Consider the following 19,877-nt stretch of genomic DNA (forward strand, 5'->3'; position numbering starts at 1 on the left):
TCTCTTCACTAAGGAGGCTCAAGGATACAAGAGTCTTTTTGTTCCCAAGGAGAGATTCGTATTGCTCCCTTAATATGAATCAGTTAATTTTTAAATTCTCCACAAGGGTAGATACCCTTTTCACCTATCGGGAATTAGGCATGCTGATTTCATATTGATCCATTTGGGAAGCACTGCTCAAGAACCTAACATAGCATACTCGTTACATTAACTAGGAAGTTTCTTTCAACTGGACTCAACTTTCAAATGAGTTGACTTCTTGTCAGATTAGATTTTTTTAGTAAATAGGCAGTCTCAGGTTAATTACACTGACATGCCTATTAAATGGGAAAATAGCATTTTCTTAAAGTATTGAAAATAAACATTTCCTTTTTCCCCAGGATACCATCAAGCAAAGTTAATTTTTAATAAGCTATTTGAAACAAAACACTTGCCCAAAATTTCTAATTCAAAGAAACATGGACTATAAGCCACAAGTTCAAGCAGGAACCTTCTCCTTTCTATTTACAGAAAATTAAAAAGAGTAAGATCTTAGAGTTAAGCATGACTCAAAATAAATCACAAGTAAGATTTCTGTGTAGATTTACTTCCGGTAAGCACTTTTGGGGTACTGCTTCCCTTTGTACTGCTAAAATAATTTCTGAGACTATGTTAAAATTCAGATCAAGATCAGGAAGAGAGACTGATAGTCAGGATTTTCAGAGGCTTTTAAATGGAGCCTGGGCAAGAACCTGTATAAAAGGTAGATTTTTGATTAAAAATCCAGGAGTTACACAGCTGTCACTGGAGATGACACTGCTACACCACCATAAATCATTAAACACTTCCTTACTTGTATGGCAACTCTTGCTGCAGGTATGATTTCTTCTACCCTAATGGAAGATCTATCAGACACAGAGAGCTGTCGGTAGGATGACTTCTCAGGTGTTCCACAAATGGACATCTGCCTGCTTGTTTGTCGGCTGACATTACGGAAGGGACGTGAGGACAATGCTTCTACCCCATCTTTAATGAAATCCTCATCCAGTAAGGTAGGCATTGTCTGGCCAACAAGCAAGAACCTACATTCACAGAGCAAAAACGTCAGGCTTATTTTTGAATGTTCACAGCAAGTGAATGAAAACAGAACTCAAAGTACCAGTTAATCTTAAATATTACAAGCTGCACTCTAAAAGCCGAGAAAGCAGCACTTTCTCTAATGAAAGGCAATCACATACCTTGCAAGTTGCAGGCAGATGGAATAGACTCCCTGTCTTGTTTCATAGTCTACTTCTGATGGGATGGAATCTCTCTGCATCACATTCACCACCAAACTTAAAAACAAATCAATAAGACAGACTCCATTTGAAAATACTTTACATTAGGAGAGAGCTCCAATTAATTTATTGCTATCCTTCCCTCCTCCTATTCAGTCAGCTGAGTGCCAGTTAGCCAGTTAAAACTGCCAAACCGGCGTCTTTGGAGACTAACTTCCCCATTTTCCCCTCCTGCATCTACAGATGGAAGCTTTCTGTTCCTGCTGGAAAATGCTTCAGGGTCTATGGGGCGCGGGGGAGTACGTGGTGTGTGGACAGAATTACTGAGAGCAACATATACTTGATAAATCTGACAAAAGCACAAACAGTATTGCCAGGTCTTCCAAACCACTCATACTGTGCCTCAACTCTTTATCTGAAGGGTCTGAATTTTGGAGACTGTAAAATTTAATTTGGTTCCCACTGCACGATCTACGTTTTGACTGCTTAAAATGTCCACTGGTATCTATGCAGAACATAGCGTAATGTACACACTTGCAAGTTTGAACTGAAACACTTAAATGCTAACTATCCAAACATCAACTACTGTACTAAAAGCTACACTTCACAAGCTTATCTGTGCCTAACTTTATTTTGGGGTTTAACAATATGTATGCTGTTACATTACTATGGTAGCTACAGTAGCTTTTCAGACACTGGGTAATGAAAAAACAGCTTGGGTGGATTTTTTTCCTCTGAAAAAGAAGCTGACAGGTGTACTAGTGTGCTCAGTGTGGAAACCAAAAACCACGAAGAACTGCTAAGTAAATGAAGCGTTATAAATTGAGTCAAGATTTTGAAATCTAACCTCAAACCTCCTGCTCTGAGGAAGTTTTCACAGAAAGACTTGGCACAGTTTCTTGCCATTTCATCATCTGCAGTTGGCATCAGCTTGGAGCTCAGTACCTAAAATAAATGAATAAATAAGCATGCATATACCCCCCCCGCCCTTAGTATTCTTTATCTGCTGAAGGTTAAAAGTATAACAGAAAAAAATCCCCTACAAATGAAGCAATTAACAATACCCTTATGCAAAGCTGTATTCAATAAAGAGAAGTCACTTTAAAAATATTCAGGACAACTATGGCTATTACAGATATTTATTCTGTATCAAAGGGCATTTTTTTCTCATTGCAGTTTACTTTTTAAGGGAAAGGACAAAGTACGTACTCTAGCACATGAAATGTTGTCTTCAGGCTCAGTTGGTGCTCCTTAAGAGCCCAAATCCTTCTTTCTACATTTTCGGTCGACAGTATGCCATACAACACCCTACAGATGGCTTACTAATTCATGCCTTCTGAAACATAACCATATTCCTATCATCGTTTCATTTTATAAAAGATGGTCCAGGTAATTCTATGGGCCTTATGAACATCACCCACTGTATCATCCCTCCTGTTTTAAGTCAGCACTAAACTTCACAGAATGCAATTACGCTCAGAAACATGGCCACGAGGAAGTCTGTGGTCTCTGTGGGTCAGATCTCATGTACATTTATAATCAATTTCACTTCATTTTACATAAAGAAAAAACAAAACAACACCCAAACAAACAAAAAAAACCCAGCTCCTCCCAAAAACCCAGAAAATCCCCAGAAGTTATTTACTTTCTTGAAAAGTCTCTTTGGCACGTACAGCCCACAATGCTGCATGTGGGAAAACAAAATACATCTTTTCCAGGTTCACAGGTCAGAAGAATGGTTTACAGAGTTTCAGGCATGAAATCTTATCACAACACCGCATGATATAACCCTGAACATCTGCAACATTTAATTTTCATCTCTTTCATGTTGTCTGCAAATTCCCTGTGCACATTTTTTCAGAAAGCAGTTCAGACTGGTTCCCATATTTTCAACAGATCACCAGTTGAGGGGATAAGAAAGCAGATCGTCCTTTTCCTGACAGAAATCATCTTCCAATTGGCTTGACTGGACTTGAGGAACAAGCCCATTCATATAATCTACACATCTAATCCAATTTACTACTTCTCATCCCTTGCCAGAAAAGCAAGCAATTTATTACATGCTTTTATTATTTTCTCTGGCACAGAAACAGCAGATAACTGTCTCGTCATACTGTAATATAACCTGCCAGTTCGACAAGATACCCTTGCTGTGATATGCTAAACCATTTGCTTTCAGTTGTAGAACTTGTCAACATATTTCAAAGACATCATCAAATATCTTTTATTCCAGCTGTACAGAAAAGGGGGGAATCCTAACGCTGCAGTGTGATGACAGTGCAGGAAGATGAAGAGCTAACATTAGACTGCAGAAACACAAAGGAAAGCAACTACAAGAAAATTCCTACAGTAATCTTGGCACACACCAGGAATGAAAGAGAATAACTTTGTCCACTGTTCTTGAAGCTGCTGGCAACCGGTCCTCCCAGCTTCAAGTTGTTCAAACCATATTTGTAGTAAGTCCTTATAAACAGTGGGACCTGCGAGTAGAACTAGAAACTGTCCAGCTTCCTCGAGTGTGCAGATTAGTGTCCTAACAATGACACCAGCTGAACTCTTATACTCCTTAAAATCCATGCGCTGAACACTTGGAAAGAACCTTTTCACAGGGTCCAATCCAGTGTTTTGGCTAAAAAAAAAAACTTACTCAGAAGAATACTTAGGGGTAAAAAAATTGTATGTATTCCGCTCACTTTACATGCACAACTAAAACAGGCCAGAAGCTTCTGGGTAAAAGCCCTGCACATTTGGATAGTGAAAATTCTTCACAGTTGAATGCTTCTCAAAAATATTCTTCCTTAGCCTCTAACAGACAGAATATGGTAGACTTTATATAGAAGGGAAGTTAGCATTCTTTTTCTTTCAAATTGAATTGAGCAAAACCAATCAAACTAAACAACAGCTCCCATTAATTTTTAAGAGAGCCAACTTTTTTTTATATATACTAAAAATCACATACTCAGTGTTTCTGGAGGTTCAAGCAGGAATTCTACATAAACAGTAAGGACTTTGATGTTTCTTTGCTCCTCTCCACTTACTTCAGAATACTCCTTCCACCTTGCAAATCACAAAAAGAGGCCTGGCTTCACAGTAAACTCTCTAAATGGGACCTTTTCATCCCTTTTGTTCTGGTGTAGAATTTATCACACAGATAAAAGCAGACTATGACATGATTTTGCATTTTGCATAATGACCCTGTCATGGTGGAGTCCTGCCCAAGAAACTTAGAACTACTTAAACCTTAGTGCTCAGAAAGACAAGTAGAAAGAAGTAAATTTGTTGTCTTACCTCTAAATTGTAGAGCACTCTGAAGGTGGACATGCCTGGAGCAAAAGATCTGAAAAGACTTTCTAGTATTGAACTAGCACTAGGTTGATGTTGGTGTTTTGAAGACAAGGATGGTGATTTTGAAGACTGAGAACTTGGTTCCGATAGCAGCGTTTTCTAGGAGGAATAAGCCACAGAAGAAATATTTTGAGACTACTGCATTTTGTTGTAATTGGCAATACATTTCCTATAATCCCTATAATAACCCTCTTGCCTCCAGCTGCTTGGAAATAAGTCAATAATCCTTAACACGAGCATTATTTTGCAGTAGAGTTTCAAACCCTTTACAGATTATAATCTGTCAGAGAATTTAAGAAACCTGGTAGTAAAATCTTTTTTGTTAAGATCACCAAGATTAGTTATTGTTTAACCCATACCTTCCTTCCGAGGGAATCTAGCTGATCAAGAGCCTCCTGAATAGCTGGGTCAGTAGGAATCAAGAGCAGAAGTTTCCTCACTCGCAGTGTTATCCTGAAAAGTTATCAGAAGTTACTTGCGCAAAATAGGGCTCAGCCACACTACGGTCTGGTGGATGCCTACACACTGCGAAATAAGCAGCCATTCAAACTTCGCAGTGTGAGCAGTTCTTCAATATTTAATAACCATTCTGTTTGCTTACCTTGGCTCCTCTAGATTGGCAAGCTGGTAAAGCATATCAAACACATTACACACAAGAGCCATGACTACTCCAGGGAGGGATTTCTCCTGAAAATTAAGCAGAAATACAAACGTCTTTTTCTCCCCTCTCTGTTGCAAGTAATTTAAGAGAGCTCTTCACTGAAGCAGCTGACCCAGATGCCAACCTGGCCCGTAGAAATCCCAGCTACTTTCTAGACTGAGACAACATTTGAGTTTTCACATTACCCCACTTCCCTTTTAACAATCAATTTTTGAAGTCAACTGTTTGTTAGGGTTGACATACGAAGCAGACCAGGAGTAGTCTGAACATGCTAGTTGATGCTTCTTAGTTTATTTTCATGCTGCAGCTTTATTAATAGTGGAAATCCGGAAATCTCTCCCCCTGACAAATATACAGTCTCAAAATTAAATCATATGGGTCTTGCTTGTTTAAAAGACCCTGTAGAGATTAATAAACACCAAGCAGGCTACACTAGGTGACAAAATACAGACTACCAAGTCCAATCTGCATGCATAAGGTAATTGTATGTTTAAATGCTTTGTTTCAATTGCAGTTTGAAAGCAAAACCAGACTACCAAAGACTGGATACTCAAGCTGGTGTGAACAGCTTCTGTTTCATCTTACTGTACCTCTTCCAGCCCAGCTATGTCTCCCCCAACTATCCTCCCTCCAGGAAAAATCTGAGGGAAGGTTTCAGGCTATGATGCTGTACCTGTTCCATTGCATAGGATGAACTAAATACACTGCCGCTGTTGCTGGAACTGGTTGAGGAATCTGCAGAGCTCCCCGATGGAGTCCCACTTCCTGATGTTTTTACTGTAAGGACTTGTTCATCAGAGAAGCCCAGCTGGTGGAGTAGTTTCTGATCTTTGTTTACTGTTAGCTGCAAGAAAATATTTATCATTTAGTTCTGGAAAAGAGACTCAATTTCATAAAGAATGAGAATTCTTTGTAGTTAACATACCAGGCTGTCATTGGCAAATATCTGTATATTATCCACAGGTGAATTCAACATCTTTGCTATCTTCCACCTGACACTCCCTACAGTTTCATTGCTATGAGCCTGTAAAATTAAATGACACTGGTTCAGTAAGTCTGCTCAAGCAGTAAATTCCAAGAGAAAAAAAGAAAAATCTTCCATTAATCTTCCTGTTCCTCTGCATAGGGTGGTAAAGGTATTGTCCACAAAAGAGACTGACATGGTAGGACAGCAGTAGAAATGCTCCATCACTGACAGTAAGCAAACAACTTTTTTCCCCGCCCCAGAATGACGATCAAAACACATTTAGTCTACAGACACTTCTATTACAGTAGCCTTATACACACTTTTAACATTTTCAAATAGAGTTTACAAGCTGACTGGAGTCCTTAAAACCAGCTTACTCTGTTCAGTCCAGGCATCAAAAAACCCAAGAGTAGCTAAGTGATCAACACCGCATAACACATAACCTGTGCAGACATACCTCTATGTTGAAGGTATCTTTGGTAGACTCATACGTAACATTAAGTGTTAAAAGATGTCCATGGAAAGAGGCACCATGAGGTAGAATAGTTCGGGGGACAGAGTAAAGGTCCTACAGGAAAAGAAGGATGACAGTAAATACCACCCTTGAAAACAAAGACATTTCTATGATGGTACATAACAAAGTTACTAGAGTTACATAGGTTTAAGTAACTTTTACTATTTTTAATAATATTGGAAGTTGTGTTCTTAGCCTTGCCTAGTAAGAAATTACATATCTTACCTCTATTGTTATCACATAACGCTCTGCCAACAGCAGCAGTCTCTCAATTATTACAAGTTTAGTTGACCTAGAGATAAACATTGAAAACAAGAGTAACTTGTGTCAGAGATTAATTTTCAACACTAGGGGTAACTACCATGAGTTAGCTGTTTTCAAATATAACTCCTTAAACTTGGAGTTAATTCAGTTGAAATTAACTAGGGAAACAGGCCAAGAAGCTTGCATTATACTGCTTGAGATGCAGCCAGCTTCAGAAGAAGCTTCATGTTTCTAAAGGTCCCACCCTGCACTCATATTTAAGCTACACACATTTGGGTATGTGTAAGTTAAGTTAGAGGATGAAAACCCATCCTTTTCTCTCCCAATTAAAAAACAAAACCAAACCAAACAAAAAAAAAACCCCCAACCAAACCAAACCAAACCCAAACCCTGCTGCCCCAGAAATATTACATGACTAATAGGCTGGTAATAGTCTGTGGGGTTTTTTTTGGTTGGTTGGTTGTAGTTTTTAGGGGGTTGGAGGGAGGGTGTTGGGGTTTTTTGTTTGGGGTTTGTTTTTTGTTTTGGTTTTTGTTGTTGTTGTTTTTTTTGTTTTGTTTTTTAAAACACAGGTTTTTCAAAATCTCTTTGGAACTCAAATTGCACTGTAATTGGAATATTTAATTGAGAAACCACCAGAATATACAACTACCAATACTGAGAATTTTAATTAGCACTCAAAATCATGTGGGAAGCAGCTGGGAGCAAATGTCTACTGTCATATTTATTCTTTTAAAGGCAGGCCTACCTGTAAGGAGACTGAACTGATGTTGCTACTGTAGGCATAGCAGTTGCTGTAAGCATTTTTGTAGCTCTTGTAACAGCATGTGTTAACGTTGGACCACCAAGTGCAGAGCTTGCTGCCTGGAATACAAAGCAGAGTATAAGTGCTGGTTTACACGGACAATTAGTATGTCCTGGAGAGCTAGGATAAGAAATATTTGTGGAAAGAAATTTTTTCGTTAAATAGAATTATCATAGTAAATTATTCTAATTCTAAGACGCAAAACTGAAAAAGGATGTAGGTACAAGAACAATTAAAATTTGTCCTTTACCTCTAATCGTGTGTAGCAATCAGCAATGAATTTCTTGTGCAGTGATACTGAATCCTAAAGATAAAAATGTACAAATGAATTAGAACTTAAACCAAAATCATGGGAATTACTCAAACTGACAGAACCCAACAAATTACACATTTTAACATGCAGAGAATCAAGGGTCTATGAACGTCAAAGCACTTTAATGCACAAATATATGCCTACCTTTTTCAATCTAGGAGTTAGATTAATATAGCTGTAATTTATTATTAATTGAATAGCTTCATTGGCAATTTCTTCATCAGGTGACTCCATTGCAATCTTCCAAATGAAATCCATTCCTATTAATTCCAGTTTTTCTACACTCTACGCGAGAAAGAACAACAGTAAAACACGACTGGATTTCTTACACAATAGTGAGTTGAACCACAGCAACAAACCAGTCTTCCATCTGCTGGAAAAGCATCTTTTGACTGCATCTTAAGAATTTTCTTTTCCAACACGCTGCCAAGCTTTGGCACAGAACAAAGTGAAATCAATAGCTGCAGATTTGTATATTTATACTAGAAAAAAATAATTTGTTTATAGGTGGATAAACAAGTTCGAAAGAAGACTCTCAGTCAAGCCAACTGAAAAACTGAAAACTTCAAAAGCAGGGAGAAATTTAATTGGGAATGGAATTTGTTTCACAAAGGTCAACATGGTAACTAACCCCCTAACAAACCATCACAAAACTTACTATGATACTTGGCAAAAGATTATGCGTTTGAAGTAAGTGAACTCTGTGATAAAGATCGTAAGTGATCGTAAGTGAACTCTGTGATAAAAATGCCTATGGAAAACTACTTGACATATAACCATTAATTTAACAAAAACATTGAAGGATCATAAGAGTTAAAAATTATTGTAGGTTAGAATTTGAGTATGATAAGCCTAAATCTCTTGTAAAGAAGAAAAATAAATAAATAAAAAAGGGAATATTTCCCTGCTAGGGAGAAGCAAAAAAAAAAATGCACACTAGAATTAATGATTATTAATAAAAAAGTAGTCCACTCATTCCTCCTGCAAAGTTTTAGAAACTGCATACCAGCTTCCAGCTACCAATCGCTGAATTTTAAATGTCATAATTCCGGAGTTTTAGCTTCAAAATTTAACAATGTTAATGCTAGAACGATGATCTGCATATTAATACAAACACGACCACGTCAAACAGCTGCTAAAGAATCCTTGTCTCACCTCCTCCCGTCCCCAAGATGCCACAGGTAGTACACAAGAATGAACCTGCCAGAACACTCACCAATTGAGTTCCTTGCCTCTTTAGTCGATGGTCACACAGGTTCACATTTTCAAAGAAAGTCTTAAATAAACTAAAACCTGAAAATGAAAAAACGTGCAAGCTTTTCATTTAGGTCAGGCTAAGTTTCCATGTTTTTTTGAAAAAATGAAGATATCAAATACGGGAGATGACCTTTTCCCTCTACAACTATTAAAACTCAAAACGATAGAAAAGGACCTTTTTATTATATTGATTTACAGGACTGTTTGGATATTTAATTGGAAGGCTTAGGAAGCAAATTTCTGGTATATTTCAAAACCAAATCTGTTGACCAAAGCCATTTTCTTACCATTCATAGTAATTTCGTATGACTCCAGTTTAAGAATTTTCTCTTTGAAGAGCTGTTGCTGTACATCACTCTCTAGATCATGCTGTCCTTTGGTAAACCACTCAAAGCACATCTGTGAATGAAAGGCAGATGTATTTTTATGCCATTGTCACGGCAAATATTTTAGTTTTATACAGCACTGGGAAACTATGTCAGATAGTACAGTAAATCATCTTACAGAAGTTTTATCTACAGCAAGAGGTTCAAAATCTAATCTCCTAGTAACCTCACATTATACAGGCTGTATTGCAGCATGAGGGTACTTCATCTTCATAGTCATCGTTCACCCAAATAATGCTGAATGTCTCTCTTATGACTCCGCAAACTTGCACGTACCCCTTTTCAAACTAGCATCCATAAACCTGCAACTAATCTCCTGGCCAACATTCCTCCTTCAGTCAAATTTAACGTTAAAAGAGCATCCTAGTCACAAGTGAACATGTACCAGTGGCTCCATTAGCTTACACAAAGCATATAAATGCGTTATTAGTTTCTGTTTGCTACTTAGGTTTCACACGTCTCAACAAATACATGTGCTATCCATGATGCATTAAGATTTACTCTGCAACCACAGACACCAACTTTTCAAGTTTGTCTTACCTCTCGATCTAACTCGCAAACATCCTGGCCAGTGACAAGGCATTCCCAGATCTCCCTGGCACGATTCCAGCCCAAATAAAGGGTGGCTTCTTGCAGAAAAAATGCCAAAAATTTCAGATGTGCCTCCAAATACTGAGAAAGAGGAAACAAAAACTCAAGCTTAAGACTTTTCTTTCTGAAACAAGAACTCTGAGCATTCTTTTTAATTTTTTTTGCAAACTTAGTTGTCAAATAACAGCACACTTTGCAAAGCCTAGAAAACAGAAATTGTTTCTGTCATGAGATTTATTTCTTTTACACAATTTTTAACATTACTTCTTTTTGATTACCTTTCTAAAAAGGAACATTGAAGTCCCTTGGATTTGTTATTGCTTTCCTGATATTGATATCATTTGACACTAGTTACTAAGTCACAACTAGAGTGGAAAAAATAATTATCAAAACTTTAGCAACAAACTGTTACAAGCTATCTCTGTGTGTGGCTTCCATGTCCTAACTAGCAAATCTGTTTCAGGTTTCAAGAGTTCACACCAAATTCAAAGGTATAGTCTCTACAAGGGTAGTTGAACTGAAGCTGGTGGAGAAGCTGAAAGCTGCACAAGCTTGGAGACAGGAGGTCCTGGGGTGCGGAAATCTAGCTCTTGACCAGTTAAAGAGTTTGCTAAGAAACTTGTAGATAGTGATGTTTGCTCACCCTTGCTCTATAATAACAAGGCTACAACAAGCCGTAATAGATGTCAGAACTATAAATAAAAAACAGTGTAATTATTCACCAGAGAGAACATACATATCAGTGAATTTGAAAAATGAAACATCACCTATCTTACGCAACTTGGTCAGTGATATGCTACATCATGTTTTCAAAAACCTAAGGTAGTAAGAAATTCAGGGTTCACAGTACCTCCCGGTAAGTGTATCGGCCATCCACTAACGTTGCTCCAACAAGCCCTCCTGGACCTGCCACAGATGCAGCCAAACGGTGGCATGATATCAAGCTTCCTGTCACCAACTTCACTATTTCAAAGTTTTTCTTTAAATCTTGAATAATGCTCTTGGCAAAAAAAAAAATAACCAAAAACAAAAACCAAACCATTGAGAAAAGAGGTTTTTAAGAAAATACATAAACAGGCATGTGCACACAGCAGTCTGCTCTTCTACAGACATGTGTCTCTTATTGGAAAGAGTAATGTTCTCCCCTCAGACTCAAGCTGTATCTCTTCCAAGCATCCAGAGCCCCCTGACATTAGTGTTTTCAGCATGTGCTGAAATACACATGCTGCAGTTTGCAAAGTCCCACACCTCCACTCAGCCACTGTTTAACACATGTGACTCGTTGGTATTTTAGTCTGTTTTCCAAGAGTCAATGTCAATTCAATTACAAAGCAGCTGGTCTAAACATTAGCCATTGTTCGTTTCTTAAGAGACATGCCTGTTAATTATTCTACAAAAAGCTGAGAATAAAATAAATTAGACCTGACAAAGCAAACAGATTTATACATATATATATATATATATATATATATATATATATATACACACGCGCACAACACAGCATCTCTACTTGAACACTTTGTTTATGCTACATCACTAAACTGTGCTTGTCAAAGTGTTTTTTAGTTTGGGTTCCCCCCCACTTTCAAATTCAAACTTCCATGTTCTACAGAGGCAGAGCCACACAGACATAACAAGGGCTTCAAAAATCATCTCAGCATATATTCTTACCTTGTCTTGTTTTTGGTAAGTTTGCTTAATAAATGAACGTGTGATTTCATGGAGCTGACGTAATGCTGGCACCACCCACACAAATTGAGGATTATTGTGCTGGGACGACTAGTAGTAGGAAAGGTAAAAACAATTACACATGTGTACATGCTCAACAACAGATTAACTTTCCTCTTAGACTTCTAGAAGCCTAACGACTTCTATTCATGCTGCTGTTTCAAAACAACAGCTACTAGCTCTGAAGGCTTCAGTTACTTGTTCCTGGTCCCTTTCCAAACACACTCAAGGTGCCCTTCTTCACTTTCTACAAGAAGTTCTTTGACACACACATATGCCATTTTGCTATCCTTATTAGGCCCAAAGTACCACCTCCTTGCTAGAGAACATGCAAATTAAGTAGACAAAAAGAACTCATTTGCACCAGGGAGAGATGATAACCACCACCTTCCTCAATTATGGGAGATGAAGCAGGCCTGTTAAGGCATAAAAGGGCAAATCCAGTCAAATGATGTTACTTACTGCTAAAGCAAGAATAATAGAAGAAAGAACCTGAAATATTACTGAGGGTTAAGAGACAAGAAGAAATTTCTGATTGGTGCTGCAAGGAGCCCTCTGATAGGAAGCAAAGGATACTTAAGCTGCATTTTGAAAGAGATCCTACAAAGAATAACCCTCCTACCTCATTGTTAGAACTGCTCATCACTTTTCTGGGAGGCTTCATTTTCTGTAAAGTTTGACCACACAAACCAGTACTGAGGTTGCTTGTTCAGAGAAGTGATGTCTGGTTTAAATACTGACAACCAATACCACCTACACACTTAAGAGATATTCAGGTAACCTGCCCATAACAGAGATCTCTCTGCTGAAGACTCCCTCATGTATTTGAGAATGCTGCCTTAATATTACATTCCCTCACAGTTTATGTCTTCATTTCCCCTAATGAAGGGAAATAAGAAAATGATGTATTTTTAAACATCTGCTATATGGTTACCCCAATCCCTTCCAGCCTACAATGACAGCTTTCCTTTAGTGTTCCCCATGGCACCACCCCTGTTATGGCCCTTGCCAGAATGTAATTAAAAAGAATGCAAGAACAGGAAAGGACAAGAGAAGATCCAAAAGAAAAAACTGCAAGTTTTACAGAGATTGAGTTCTCAGTGTTTGAAATCTGTATTCATAAACACACACACACAAAAAGTGGGATCAATATCAAGAAGGAACACACTATACCTCCTAATCAACTAAAATCCTCTACAGATGATGCAACACAGACAAAACTTAATTTACCATGACATAAATGAGTGAGAAAAGTACAAGCCTTTTTCTTTATTTACAGGTATACTTCAGATGAAAAAAAGAAGACAGGGGCATTCCTGCAGGCTTCAAGAAAAACTACCTCCTACGTGAACGGTACAGGATAGAGTATATGCAGTCTTTTAAGCCATGCACATCTCTTGCTGCTGCCAGGAAACATCTTAGCACAGGCAGCTGTGGGAATGGCTTCTTTATGTTAGATGAAAAGAGTTTAAGTATTTTATTAAAATACAAAACTACTACAATTTAAATATCAATTTGCATTTTGAGACTTAATGGCCATGCCAGAACACATGCTTAACTCAAAGAAAACTAATTTAGGCTTTCACATGAAAGGGACAGTTAAAATACTGACATACCTTTATAGTGGTTCCATTTGCAAATTCTAACCTTGGGCCCATCCTGGTAGTTTCCCATAAACTGATCACTCCTTGTGCTGAAAATTTGCTTAAAACAAAGGCAAGAGACTTACTATGAGTCTCATCGTCAAACAACTGGCTCACACAAAGCCTACCCCTCTTGTGGACTCCCCAAGGTAAGAACTTACAGATGGGACACGCAATTTGTTCATCTTGAAAGAAAGGGCAACATCAAGGCTAGATAACATTTCATTTTGGAAAAGATAAAATAATAAACCAACCCTCTTAATATCCTCTATGCATTTGATGATGTAGCTTCTTTTGATTGCCTCTTTCACTGCATAGGCATCACTGAGGATTGTCAGATGTTCCTCCAAGGCCTGCTGAATAAGACTACATGGTAATGTTGGAAGATGAGCAAGCTCCCAAAGTACCTCCAGAACCTAGAGGAAGAAGTGCAAGATTAGTCAGGACCTAGAAAGTACAAAGACTAGCAACCTTACATTTAATAAAGAAGGAAAAAAAAAAAAAGAAAGAAAGATTTCATTTAACATTCACATGCCTTTCCAGTGGTTGTCTCCACCCGTGCTTCTCGACCAATGCGCCCTATCAGGCTCAACAGCTTCTGTCGCACTCTATCACTCTCTGTCTCCCAGCTCTGCGTGGCAAAGAAATAACATTCCCTATTACGGCAGCGAGCACTGTGGGTCTGTTAAGTCTCAAGTATACACAAAAATACAATTTACAACTGTTTTAGTGCAGGAAAATCAAAATACAAACAAGTATGTTTCCACCATGCATATTTCCTTATTTTTGTTACTGGGAGTTACAGTACTAATTCGCCCAACTCTTTTTCAAATATAAACTAGAAGAGATTAAATATAATAATAAAATCTCACTTGTTAAGTACCTTAACACTGCTTATATAATGTGCTTAAAATCTAAGTCAATTAGCAGTACCAGTAGCAGATCAGGCTTTTGGGTTAACAAAAAAAAAATCAGTATTAAAAGCGTTATTTTACAGCCAATTTTATATTTTTATATAGAAAATATAAATGTATTCAAGGCATTTGGTAGGCTGGATGCACAAGTATATCTCATCAATTCTCTTCCTAAGGAATGTAAATTCATGTGAAAACTTACCTTTTGGATTAGGACAAATAAATGATTGAGCTGATCAGAGCTAAACTTCACAGCAGCTGCAGCAATAATGGTATGTATGTTTTCAATCACAGTGGAGGATTGTCCCGACTGAAAAGAGGAAGGAACACACGTGAAGGTAGGTCTTTATCCCAGATGAGACAGAGAAAAATCTTCATGTAAGCATTATCCTACTATTCATACTAATGAGAAAGAATAACAGCTTTTGACATGTTAGAAACACATGGCAAGGATAACTGTCTCTGCCCCTCATTTCACTGGCAGAGAGGTCTTTGGAAGTAATTCTAAAGCAGGAAAGAACAAGTTAGTCTGCCATTATTACAGTAGCTTCAAGATGCTGCAACGGCACATACCGCTGTAAGGTGTGGTGCCAGCAATACAAACATCACCATTTTTATTGCTTGGTTAAGTTCACGTGTGGGGTGCTCCATCCCTGACTCTAAGGGTTTACTCAAAAGTGAGCAATACAAAATCTCCTCCCACACTGATGGGAGCACCATGGTAACAACAGCCAGAAGGGGGGAGGAAGTATTGCATTTTATTAAAGAATAAAAGCGAGCAAGCTAGAATCATACTTCAGCTCTACTAAGCGTTGAAGACTTGCTACCATGCCCGCACATACTGCAGATCTGACAGCGTCCAGTGAGTTTAGTCTAAAACTTGAACATTTGGACAGAGAAGAAAACCATTTCCTGCAGTGGAAGATTACGTTTCTGGTCAAAATTTCCATGTGTCATTTGCATTAAGCAGTCAAACCACCTTTCCTACACAGCGGTGAGTTGAATATACATAAAGTGAATGTGAAAAGATGACTTCTCAGTCAATTATATGTACGTACAGGAAGTTAAATGGGAATTCATATAGTTCGAGCCCACTCTGTTTAAAGTCACCCTGTGAGCTGCATTCAAACTTATACCTCCAGCCACGAAAATTAATATCCTTAGGCATGGTCTTTGGTCTAGACAAACACTCTATCACCTATTTCAGGCTGACCACCTCTTATTCCAAGTCAAATATTTTTGCAGCCCCTTAACACTTGTTGCAAAGAACTGAACTTCATCGTAAGATTTAACAGCTGTGTTACAAGAAATTGCCAGAACACTTGATTTTAAATGGTAAAGGAAGAAGTAGAAGAAAGATTTTGCATTAATTATACTGTTAAAATTTCAACACCTCCACTTTGCAATAAAGAGATGCCTATATTATAAACCAAAAAATCCCACCACTAGAACATCTGCTTTTGTAAGACAGTCTAAAAGCACCTGCCTAGTCTTGGTTGCTTACCTGAATTCTCCAAATTTTAGTGAGCTCGTCTAAAGATAATTTACTGCCCAGCAGTTCAATAATTCCCTTTATACGATCACAGTATTGCGCTTGGTCTATATTGCCTATGAAACAAAGAAAGGCAACTAAATTAATATATTTAAAACAGTATTAGATACATTAAATGCATAAGAATAAACAAGTTATTTTAAAAGAAGAGAGAAGAACAAAGTTATCTTTGTTTGAAAATTCTTTCTTTACTGTTACAGACAAATCTATCAGTTCAAAGAGAAAGAAAAGGCTCCTTCCATTTTTAATTTGTTTTACTTCACACATCTGATAGCAGTTCACACCCACAGGGCCTTACTACTTGAAAAAAAAAAAAAAAAAAAACACAACACAACACAAAACCTCTTTTCTAGGGGCTAACAATATACAAAGAAAAACTGAGAGTAAAAACCCCAGGTACAGCAGAAGACATCTGCACAGATGTCAAATAGAGGACTAGATGATAGTAGCAGAATTTCCAGGGTTTTCCTTACTCTATTTTGAAGACGACAAAAACCTTGAACTCCTTTGTTAGCAGTGTTCCATTAAAATGTATTGAAAGGGACAGATGAAATTTTTAAATTTAAGACATTCAAAGCACATGCCAAAAGTCTTTGTGAAAATGCTTACCTTCTAGAGCAATCGACAGGACAGAATTTTCTACTAGCCAATTTAGTAATCTGTCTGTATCTATTGCATTCTTCACTGACTTGGATACAGTGCTGTCTTCTATTAATTTCGTTACCTAGAAATTGCAAAATGTGAGATTCTAACAATGATTCCCACATGCATTATACATGCACACAATGCAATTTATTCAAAAGGCTTACTGCAAAGCTTAACTGTGAATCCTGAAATATTTTGAACACGAGGTGTTTGAGGTGGTTTTTTTTTTTGTTAGTTGGTTTTGGGGTTCTTTTGTTTGTTTGGTTTGTTTGTTTTGGGTTTTGTTTTTGTTTGTTTGTTTTTGTTTTTTAATAAGCTTTTAAAAGGCAATTTCCTAACCAGAAACACCTCCTTGTCATCAGTCTCTGATGCACTAGATTCTTATCCCAGTGTGACACAGAAAAGCTGGCCTGTGCTGCCAGGTATATTTCTACAGATATACCAGAAGTAGGTTATCTCAGGCTTCTGCTGGTTACACTCAAATCAATGTCCTATTTTTTTATCCCATACAGAACTGATACAGGCTCCTCACTCTGGGGAGAAAGAGCACATTTCTGCGAAAGCCTTCAAAAGCTGTGCTTTCATAACTTCACCAAGGATACATGGCATTTATGATTAAGAACCAAACAGCGATGAGGTTTAACATCTCAATTTTCCCATAAATAAAGACACAAAAAGCACAAAAGAGGGACTCAAACATCTTACAATGTCTGCATACTAAAAAAATGCCTTTTTTTGGACACTTAAATTGTACAAGTTCTGGAAGAAAGAGATGAATGAACAACTCTATACTTAAACCACAACTCCCATGAAAAAAAAAAACCAGTTTTCTTCTTCTACTTAGATATAAGATTCTAGCCCAAAGAGCCCTGGTCCATAAAATCCAGCTCCTAGGTGCTACTACAGTGTCCACGTACAACCATGATAAAAAAATACAATTACATAGTGTAATGATCTGATATAACTGGACTGAGACACCAGTCTAGGATTAAGTCCTGTTTGGGTTTTTTTTTCCTCTTTTCTCTCAATGAGAGGAGGAGAGAAAAGGGATATCCCACAGGATGCTCTGAATTATCATGGTTATCTCAGAGTGAATATTCAGTGAATAACACAGACGATTGCTTATAAATCAATCTGAAATTGCAGTTCTTAGAAAAGGTTCAAACTATGTCTAGTTGTTTTCTAATTGGGAGGCCACGGTCCTGGCAGTGGCTACTAATATTATAAACAACTCCTGTCATATTAACTTGTTTTGGTATTTATTACGAACTAGGCTTTTGCTAAGGCAACATAATTTGTCAGGAAATATTGCACCATCTCTTTTTTAAGGTTGTGGTTTCAATGACTTACTAACAACCCATCCCACCTACACACATGCACTTGTACACACACATAAAAAAAAGCAAACCTACTTCTTTGAGGGAATTCATTTTTGCACTGAAGTGAGGAGATTTTAACATGCGCAACAGAATGTCCAGCCGTAAGTCATCTACTGCAGTTACCAAATCAGGTTGGAAGCGCATACACAGCAGTTTGATACCAGACAAGAGCTCAGGGATACTGACTAGTCTCTGTTTAAAACAAAAAAAAAACCAAAACAAAAAGAAGGACAAATAGAAGCATTGCTATTTTTGCTATTCTGTTTCAGACTTCAATGATTCACAAAGAGTAGGTTTAGTGACCCAATACAGGTTGTTTAATCTATGAAATGCAGTACCATGTACATCTGAAAGTATCACTTGTACACTAGAAATTCTATGACAACAAAACCTTTGGTTAAAGTGGACTCTCTTGCTACAGATTTAGTACACTAAATTGCTCCTCTGAGAGCTACACAACCTATGCATACTTTCCAGTTTACAATTAACAATTTAAATCTAAGTAAAAAGTCAACACTCAAAAATTAATAGAACTGAATGCCAAATTCAGGGTAATACAGGAAATAGTCACAAGTTACATGGACATTTTATCAACAATTACCGAATTCTCAGAAGCAAACAGCTAATGCAACAGTTGTATGCACACAAGTTAGAAGAATTTAACGGACTGCAGGATAGTAAGCATCTTCAAGTCAGTTAGAGAAGTGAGCATTCCATACACTTCAGAAGGGGACAAAGAAAACCATATTTGATAGCAACAGCAGCAAAATATTTTAAAAAGGGTCATGACATCAGATATCTACTGAAAAGGGTATTGAATGGAATTGGGTAAATGTATTTTGTTCTGTGTCATTCAGTCAGAATTCAGAACAGGCTGTGTTTTTGCCAGTGAAAATAAAGCTATTGTTCTAGTCTCTGTTGCCAGCATTTCCAAGACACACAGTAAGTTCTTCCTAAATATTTAATATATAAAACATTACCTTGTCTTTCAAGTCCTTCTCTTCTACATTCTGTACATATTTAATCATTTTATGAATGATTGGATCCAGCATGGGCTAAAAAACGTGAGAAAAGGCATGACAATCATTTTATGTTTCCTGAAATCCATTACATTACTCAGAAAATCTAGCTGCAGCAAAGTGAAATACGTAGCTGAAAGCTCACCATTATCTTAGACATAAAGCGATACCTACAACATACATAAAACTATCCTGCTAGGTACATCCAGAAAAAGAAGCAGTTAGAGTAAGAAGCCATTTCAGACCACCATAATACAGGTTTAAAAAAAAAGAAAGAAACAGATCTTTCAAAATGCATCAGTTATTAGATGCATATGCCTCTCTGACTCCCAGTGGCTTCTAAACTACCTTCTCTTCCAATAAAGGCTTTCAGTCACTTATTATATCAATAGTTCTTGTTAGTGAGTGTAGGTGCGAAGCCTGGGGTACATTTGCATGTACAAATATATCATGGTGAATTTTTTTTCCTGTACCACAATTTTTTCCAGTGTAAGCTCTCATACCCATGCGCTTGACCTCAGCCAGAAAGTTAAATTTAGAACAAAATCCATCCATCAAGCTAGATTCTTTTTGCACACGTTTTACACTGATGAAGCTTACTAATGGCAGTGCCAAAGCTTCTCACTGTTGCAGATGTA

At 37.5% G+C, this 19,877-nt stretch overlaps 1 protein-coding gene across 2 annotated transcripts in view; it reads right to left on the reverse strand.

Annotated features, from left to right (window-relative positions):
* The window catches only part of USP24 (ubiquitin specific peptidase 24), a 66,099-nt gene that overhangs the window by 26,194 nt on the left and 20,028 nt on the right, over nucleotides 1-19,877 (reverse strand). For both annotated transcript variants that reach the window (XM_075508833.1, XM_075508834.1), the window contains exons 9-33: nucleotides 19,201-19,275; nucleotides 18,254-18,412; nucleotides 16,806-16,920; nucleotides 16,149-16,252; nucleotides 14,847-14,954; nucleotides 14,266-14,361; nucleotides 13,985-14,146; nucleotides 12,031-12,138; nucleotides 11,210-11,359; nucleotides 10,309-10,440; nucleotides 9,670-9,781; nucleotides 9,342-9,418; nucleotides 8,270-8,410; nucleotides 8,063-8,116; nucleotides 7,756-7,871; nucleotides 6,969-7,035; nucleotides 6,687-6,797; nucleotides 6,188-6,286; nucleotides 5,936-6,106; nucleotides 5,203-5,288; nucleotides 4,961-5,054; nucleotides 4,545-4,700; nucleotides 2,104-2,201; nucleotides 1,218-1,313; nucleotides 833-1,061 (exon numbers count right to left, since the gene is read on the reverse strand). In XM_075508833.1, the coding sequence (XP_075364948.1) occupies nucleotides 833-1,061; nucleotides 1,218-1,313; nucleotides 2,104-2,201; nucleotides 4,545-4,700; nucleotides 4,961-5,054; nucleotides 5,203-5,288; nucleotides 5,936-6,106; nucleotides 6,188-6,286; nucleotides 6,687-6,797; nucleotides 6,969-7,035; nucleotides 7,756-7,871; nucleotides 8,063-8,116; nucleotides 8,270-8,410; nucleotides 9,342-9,418; nucleotides 9,670-9,781; nucleotides 10,309-10,440; nucleotides 11,210-11,359; nucleotides 12,031-12,138; nucleotides 13,985-14,146; nucleotides 14,266-14,361; nucleotides 14,847-14,954; nucleotides 16,149-16,252; nucleotides 16,806-16,920; nucleotides 18,254-18,412; nucleotides 19,201-19,275 (2,916 nt within the window). The remainder of the gene's footprint in view (nucleotides 1-832; nucleotides 1,062-1,217; nucleotides 1,314-2,103; nucleotides 2,202-4,544; nucleotides 4,701-4,960; nucleotides 5,055-5,202; nucleotides 5,289-5,935; nucleotides 6,107-6,187; nucleotides 6,287-6,686; nucleotides 6,798-6,968; nucleotides 7,036-7,755; nucleotides 7,872-8,062; nucleotides 8,117-8,269; nucleotides 8,411-9,341; nucleotides 9,419-9,669; nucleotides 9,782-10,308; nucleotides 10,441-11,209; nucleotides 11,360-12,030; nucleotides 12,139-13,984; nucleotides 14,147-14,265; nucleotides 14,362-14,846; nucleotides 14,955-16,148; nucleotides 16,253-16,805; nucleotides 16,921-18,253; nucleotides 18,413-19,200; nucleotides 19,276-19,877) is intronic.

Source organism: Mycteria americana, chromosome 7 (genome assembly GCF_035582795.1).
Source record: "Mycteria americana isolate JAX WOST 10 ecotype Jacksonville Zoo and Gardens chromosome 7, USCA_MyAme_1.0, whole genome shotgun sequence".
In the NCBI taxonomy this organism is placed as follows: Eukaryota; Metazoa; Chordata; class Aves; order Ciconiiformes; family Ciconiidae; genus Mycteria; species Mycteria americana.